At 33.0% G+C, this 8,115-nt stretch overlaps 1 protein-coding gene across 1 annotated transcript; it reads left to right on the forward strand.

The window, feature by feature from the left end:
- Window positions 1–400: 400 nt before the first annotated feature.
- LOC108450505 (probable disease resistance protein At5g63020) lies at window positions 401–4,156 on the forward strand. Its single transcript, XM_017748161.2, has one exon. It carries the CDS (start codon window positions 705–707, stop codon window positions 2,811–2,813), a length of 2,109 nt encoding a protein of 702 aa, XP_017603650.1. The 5' UTR covers window positions 401–704; the 3' UTR covers window positions 2,814–4,156.
- Window positions 4,157–8,115: the final 3,959 nt, after the last annotated feature.

Consider the following 8,115-nt stretch of genomic DNA (forward strand, 5'->3'; position numbering starts at 1 on the left):
CAATACGAGAATAAATACTAAGTTCAGGTACTAACTTCGACAAATAAAAGTTCAAACTCTAACATTAAATTTGTTGCCAAATTCAAGGTTCAAGTAATCATTTAACCTACACTTAAACATAATAGTTTAGCTGTTATACTAATCATGTATCTTAAGTGTGATACTAGACAGGTCAATTGAGTTGGTCGAGTTGATTTTGGTCGAATCAAACTTGATTGAGTTAATTTAAATTTTAAAAGTTTTGAATCAACTCAATTCGAATCATTTGATCAATTAATTTTGAATTGATCGAATAATAAAAATATATAGTAACATTAGAATAATGTGACTTAAAAGGTGAAATTACAAAACTAGACATATCAATTAAATAAAATATTTATAGAATTATTATATAGGTGAACAGAAATTTGGATTAATAATTTAGCTGAAGTTGGGATTAATTAGGCTTGGTTGTAAAGGAGTCCCCACTAAAAAGTTGCTGTTTCCATTTCCCTGACCCTAGGCTTGGTTGTATTTTCTCAGGAGCTTCTATGGTATTTTTTTGTTTATAGCATGACCTTCTAGTGTCGTTTGTGCTTCTCTCACTTTCACTTTTTTAATGAAAACCACCGTATATTCCGGAAAAGAAAAAACAAGTTGATGAATTGTTGATTAGAGAACCATCAATTACTCCCAACTTAGCTTCATTTGATTATCGTTGAGAAATGGATTTTGTGAGCCCAATCTTTGATATCGTCCCTCGTTTGTGGGGTTTCGGTGCCAAGCATGTAGCGCATGTGAAACACCTCGGCAAACGCCTAGAAGAGTTGAGAGCTGCAATGGATGACCTCAGTGACCACAGATATGAAGTGAAGGAAAAAGTAAAGATGGGTGTGAGGACACAACAGGAGATTGTTACGAAACGAGTGGAAAGATGGTTGAGCAAAGTAGAAACTATTGAGCAGCAAGTAATTGCCCTTATCCATGAAGGAAATCTTCAGGTTGAGAGGAAATGTCTTGGTTGCTGTCCCAGGAATTTGCAGACGGCCTACAAGATCGGGAAGAAAGTGTTAAAGAAGAAAGAAGAAGTGGAGGAACTATTAAAGAAAGGGGACTTTGCAGCCTTCACTCTAACCCTGTCCCCTCAGATGGTGGCTCAATTTCCTATGGAGAATACCGTTGGCCTAGACTCCAAGGTTGAAGACGTGTGGGAAAAAATTGAGGATGGAAACGTTGGGATTATTGGTTTATACGGAATCGGTGGGGTTGGTAAAACAACTCTCTTGAAGAAAATCAACAATGAAATCTCGATCCGGAACCACGAGTTTGATAGCGTGATTTGGGTTACACAATCCAAAGCAACAAAAGTTGAGGAATTTCAAGATATCGTTCGGAGGAAATTGGAGATCTCAGATGACACATGGCAGAAGTGTTCAAACGAGAACGACAGAGCGTGTGAGATATTCAGGCTCTTGAACCGTACAAGGTTTGTGTTGCTATTGGATGATGTGCAGAAGAGCTTCTTCAAATCCCAACTCACCAGTTTAGGCATCCCCTTACCTAACAAGGAAAATGGGTCCAAAATAATATTTACTACCCGTTCGGAGGAGTTGTGCGGTTACTTAGGAGCTGAAGAGAGAATTAAAGTGGAATGTCTCCCACCAGAACAAGCCCTGAGTTTATTTTCTATGACGGTAGGGGAGCACGTCTTAAATTCTAATCCAGAGATTCCGAAGTTGGCTGAAATTGTTTCCGCAAGGTGCAGTGGTCTGCCACTTGCACTGCTCACTGTTGGGAGTGTCATGGCTAGTAGGAAGAGTTACCATGATTGGATCTGTGCAGTTGAGATGTTGCAAAGCTACCCGTCAGAATTTTCAGGTATGGGAGATCAAGTGTTTCCTCCTATCAAGTTTAGCTATGACAACCTTACCTCTTCCGTCGCTAGAAAATGTTTTCTATATTGTTCTATATTCCCAGAGAACTGCACGATAAGCGTCGATGAGCTTATCGACCTTTGGATAGGAGAGGGTCTTTTAGATGGAACAAGTCCACGCGAGCAAGGAGAATTCATTATTAGCACTTTAAAGCTTTCATGTTTGTTAGAAGCTGATGAATCTATGGAATTTGTTTGGATGCATGATATGATCCGAGACATGGCACTGTGGCTAGCCCGTGACGAAGAGAAAAATAAGAACAAGGTTTTGGTAGCAAGAAGTGGGAGGCTTACCGATCAAGAATTCAACAAATGGATAGACTCAAGTTGGGTCTCCTTGTGGGGTTGTAGTGACAGAGAGATCATCCATTACCCACCAACTTGCCCTAATCTCTCGACTCTGCTCATAAGAGATACACTGCTCAACGCATTTCCTGGTGGCTTCTTCGAGTTCATGACAGGTTTGACAGCTTTAGATTTATCGGGTAATCAAGGATTGGTTGAGTTGCCTCCGGAGATTGGAAGATTGAGAATCCTGCAGTACCTAAATTTGTCATTAACAAGCATAACCACGCTACCTACGGGCCTTTCGAATTTGAGAAACCTGAGGTGTTTGTTACTGGATTATACTATGCATCTTAAAGAGATCCCACCGAAGGAGGTGATGTCTTCTCTTTCACTGTTGCAGGTGTATAGTAAAATGAATGGGGTGATGGAGTACTTTGATGAAGTGAAAGTTTCAGTTGATGATGAACTTGCTTTCTTGGAGGTGTTGGAGGGATTTAGTCACATGAATAAGATTTGTATCACCATATTTTGTCAGTCCTCTGTTGAAAAGATATTCAGCTCATACACCAAACGAGCATGCATTAGAAAATTAAAACTTATCGATTGCACGTGATTGACTTCACTATGTGCTATCCATGCATTACCAAATTTAGGGAAACTTGAGATATTTCGTTGTTGTTCACTTCGAGAAATCAGAAAGCCAGATTGGGGTGAGTTTCACAACCTTCGTCAGGTTCACGTAGGTGTTTGTCCACTGTTGCGAAACCTGAATAGCCTTGCTTATGCTAGAAATCTTGAGATCCTCACAATTCTCGACTGTCAGTCTATGAAACAAGTTATAAGTGAGGAGGAGATAGTAGGAGATGAAGTTTTCCCAAAGCTAAAGACCCTTTCTTTGACTTGTTTGCCAAGTCTGGAAACCATCTGCCGCTTACCCAAGTCCTTTTCTTCTCCTATAGAGATCGAAGTATCTCGGTGCCCATGTTTGAGGCAACTTCCATTTGACGATGAAAGTGTAGATTTCCTGAAGAAAATCAGAGGAGAATTAGAGTGGTGGGCAGCTTTGGATTGGGGCAGTGACTTTGTTAAGGACGCCTGTAGCTTCAATTTTAAATCCACCTCTGCACCCTCAGGCAATGCCAAAGAAATGATCGCTTCCACTAGCAAGGAAAAAACAGCCAGTACTTCTAAATCATGATGGCTCTAACTTGATTATTTTGTGTTTGCGTGTGTATAGTTGTAATCTATTTACTTCTCATTTTTATCCAAAACGAGACTGGTAGATTCTCCCCATTCATAACTTTGTAGGTCCCAATTAGTAGGACTTAGGCTTTCACAAGCCTCTTGGTGGTCTTCTGGTAACTATGGAATGCTAGGACATGGAGCTTTTTCAAGGAAAGGCAATGGTACCGCAAGATGATCTTAGCAGTGCCCCGACCCTCCTGAAAGACTTCGGAGTTCACAATTTCATTTGCGCCCCCATGTTGCCTAGGAGGCCAAGAGTTCTGATGTAGGAAGCCTTGCTTGGTGAGCAGCACAAGATCAATGTTGATGCAGCCTAAATTTCTAAGGAGCCTGTTGCAGCCTTCGGTGCGGTGGTGCGCACAACGTCTCGATGGAGCCTTTGATGCTCATTCAGCTGAGGCCTTATTGTTGGAGGTCTTAGGATGGGTAGGGAGCATGGATTCCACCACATTACTAATGAGTCCATCTGCTTTTCTGTTCTTAATAAACTTCATAGTCGATGTTTGGTTTTACCTTTGTACTGCCAAATCATTGAGGCCCATAGACTTTGTGATGACTTTGTTTATGTGATTTTTCAGGATGCCTATGGTTTGGATTATCCGAATGTCATTCACCAAATTATGTTGGATGACTCTTTAGTTTTATTTATGCATGTGTGTCTTTTTTGGGTTTTTTTTTTTTAAATAAAACGATTAAGAACTATGAAAAAAATCAATTATTATATCTTAAATCGCACAAAAGAGATAAAAAAAAACTGTGAATATTGTGTGATTAGTTTGATCGGTGTAAAAAATATAGAATTTGAGTACGCAAGAGAAGATTGAATCAAAATAATTCTTTTTTTTTTAAAGTAAAATTCTATTTCTATCATAAGGCAATATAAATGGTATATCAAACGCACTAAACAAGTTATACGATATCTCCGATGTGGAAGTAGGCCAACATTTCTATTGGCAAAAAGCAGGTTTCCAAGAGAGAAGAATATTGATGCGAAATTTGCATATATATACATATATATTAACTATATTGTATGTATTAATTAAAATATATTATTTTTAATTTTTTACATTTTACAAATAATATAAGGGAAAATAAAAAGAAACCAAATTTCTTTAAATTGTTAAGACTAATTAGTGATTATATCATGCAAAATTTTAAAATTGTAAAATTTAATCATACAAATTAAAAATAGTTTAGAAATATAAAATGATAAGACAATTAGTAATACTATGAAAATTATACCTTTGGAATGTTCAAGGACCAAATTAAATGAATTGAAACCTACATGACAAGGACTTAAATATAAAAAATAAAGAAAGAATTGCATTAGGGATTAAGGTGGATAAATTAGAATCTAAAAAAGAGATGAAATTGTAATAAATTTAAAAAGAAAGGGACTTAACATGAAAATAACTCATATTTTTATTTAAACAATGCATATTAAAACCCTTAATAAAAAATTTAGGGTTTCTAAAACATGTAAATTAGTACCATTTTGCATTGATATATTGGATCAAAATCAAAGTTTTATGAATATAGACCTAATCATGGGTCGGGTCACTCGGCCCAAAGACCCACCCAAAATGTGGGAGAGTTTGGGTTAGGCCCCAAAAATGGACTTGGATAAAAAAAATAAGACCTGTTCAAAAAAGGGCCAGGCCTCGAGTAAGGCATTTTTAGCTTAGGCCCGACCCGGCCCGAATTCACTAAAGGACAAAAAAAAATTGCTCTTTTTTTTTAATGTTATTTTCTTGTTGTTTTCTCTTTATTTTGCTACCATTTTATTATTATGTTGCTATTATTTTATTTTTATTGTTTGGATATTGTATAAAACTTATTTTATTGTTAATTTTGTTATTATTTTAAAGGCATTTGTTAATTTTGTTATTATTTTAGAGGCATTTGCTTATTAAGTTGCATTTATCTTAGTGTTATTTAAGTATTTATTTTGATGTTTTTGGTATTTTTGTTGCATTATATATATTTAAAAATTATAAAAAATAATATAAAAAATTAATAAGGGTGGGCCGGGTTGGGCCTGAGTTTTAGCATTTTTATTCGAGTCGGGCTTGGACAAAATTTTAGGCCCATTTTTTGGGTCAGGCCCAGGCCTAGTAAATGGGTCTGAATTTTTAGTTTAGCCCGACCCGACCCATGAGCACCTTTAGAATATATGTGAACTATAGTTCAAGTTTCACGTGTATAATTGCACCAAATTAAAGTTCATGTATCAAATTGCACAATGGACCAAAGTTCATATATAAATTTGATATATATCTTTTTATTTGAAATTTATTTAATTTTAATTGTATAATATGTTTTTTAAATTATGGTTAAAACTTTTATTCTTAAAACATATATATAAATTATTATTTCTAAATTAAATAAATTAAATAATAATTATAATTTTGTAAAAAGATGATTTTCAACATAAAACATATTTTCCATGCGACAACATAAAAATAATTGATTAATAAAGATGTTAGAAGTAATTTAAGTAATTCTATCTATTAAGAAAATTATTTCAAAAAATTAAGGTAGTATTTTACACTTTATAAAAAAATTTATAAACCTTATATATTATAAATTTTATATTATTTTTATTTAATTTATATATTATAAAAAGTTAATAATTTTTCTCCAAAGTTCATATAATTTTTTTATAATTAAAGCTGCGTAGCCACCTAAAATAGAAAAATTTTCATTTAGGTCCCTTTAAAGTTTATAAAATTTAAATTAGTAAAAGTAAAATTACACTTTGACCCTTTAAAATGATAAAATTTTGATTTAATCTTTTAAAATTATAAAGATATAAATATTAAAACGGTGAAATTGCATATTTACTATCGTAAAATATAGAATTTAATTTTGGCGCCTAAAAAATTTTTCGGCTTCGCCCTAACTACAAACTATTTAGTGTTCTAATTAGATAAAATTGCATATAATGTTTGTTTTTCTTGTTATTTCTAGTAGTAATCGTATTATCAACTACTTTTTGGACTAACATAATATATATAATGATTTAATTTTATTTTTCTTACTTGTTTAATATTTTTTATAATAATTAATATTTTTAAAAAATATAAATGATGTAACCGTATAATTACAATTTGTACTTGCCAAACATGACATAGAGAACTACAATGTATTTATACTTTGTTAGTCAAACACGTTTAAGGAAATACAATTCTTTACAATTACAAGAGAATGTAATTACTACCCTAATGATTACACTTTCATTCAAAATATATTTAGGTCGTTTTACTTTTAGAGTTTGTATTAATTTATTAAAGGGTTTAGGATTTGTATTATATTTCTAAAAAAATTATATAAAAAATTTTAATACGGGTTGGACTCAGGTTTTATCATTTTTATCCAGGCCGGGCTTATATAAAATTTTTTGCTCATTTTTTGGGTCGGAATGAGCCTATCAAATGGGCCTAAAATTTTGTTAGGATCTACTTGGCAATCATGTAACTAAAAAAAATGACATTGTAATGAATTTGAATTTAGCAAAATAATAACAGTGTTACCAGTTGAATCAAGTTAGAAATTTAAAAATAGGATTAAATTCCTAAAAATAAAAATAAAAAGACTAAATTTTAAATTTACAAAGAGTACAATGACTTATAATTTATTTTAACTTATTAATAAATATAAATATAAATTAAATTAAATTGAAAAATAACATCTCTACTCATAGCCTTAAGCTTCAGAAGCACCCACAAAGGGTAAAAAGGCTAAAGGCTAAACGCAAGTTCTATTCCCAGTTTCTTTTTTTGCGTGATTAAAGCAAAAGCGTTCGAGATTTCTTAGTTTAAGGGGCAAAGCATATATAAACTAAAGGCAGCCGAAACTTATGGATTCTTGTTGTGGAATTAAACTTGGTTTAACTTTTGGGGATAATTCATCATTCAATTTAGTGTTTAATCAAATTTTTTAACTTATTTTTTTGTAAATCGAGTTTATGAATTTGACAATTGTTTCCACATGGGATCTGAACTTTTTTTTGTCTAAGTTAGTCCCTGTTATTTCCTTAAAAACCCTAAAGTTCAAGTCTTATTGTGAAAATAATTACCAGGTTCAGGTCCCAATACGGGAATAAATACTAAGTTCAGGGACTAATTTGGACAAAGAAAAGTTCAAACTCTAATATTAAATTTGTTGCCAAATTCAAGGTTCAAGTAATAATTTAACCTAAACTTAAACATAATAGTTTAGCTATTATACTAACCACGTATCTTAGGTGTGAAACTAGACATGTTAATTGAGTAGGTAGAGTTGATTTTTGTCGAATCAATCGAGATTGAGTTAATCTAAATTTTAAAAGTTTTGAATCAATTCAATTCGAATCATTTGATCAACTTTGATTTTGAATTGATCGAACGGTGAAAATATATAGTGACATTAGAATCATGTATCTTAAAGGTAGAACTACGAAACTAGATATATCAATTAAATAAATCAAATTGATTTTGATCGAATCGATTTTAATTAGGTCGGTTTAAATTTTAAAAATTTCAAATCATTTTAATTTGATTCATTTAATCGAATCTGATTTTAGATTAAGATTTAGTAACATTAAGATTCTACTATAGCCTATTGAAGCAACCAAAAGGGAGGGATGTTGGGATCTTATGATTGGGGGAGCGGGTTACCTGGCAGAGGCG

This window comes from Gossypium arboreum, chromosome 5 (genome assembly GCF_025698485.1).
Source record: "Gossypium arboreum isolate Shixiya-1 chromosome 5, ASM2569848v2, whole genome shotgun sequence".
NCBI lineage: Eukaryota > Viridiplantae > Streptophyta > Magnoliopsida > Malvales > Malvaceae > Gossypium > Gossypium arboreum.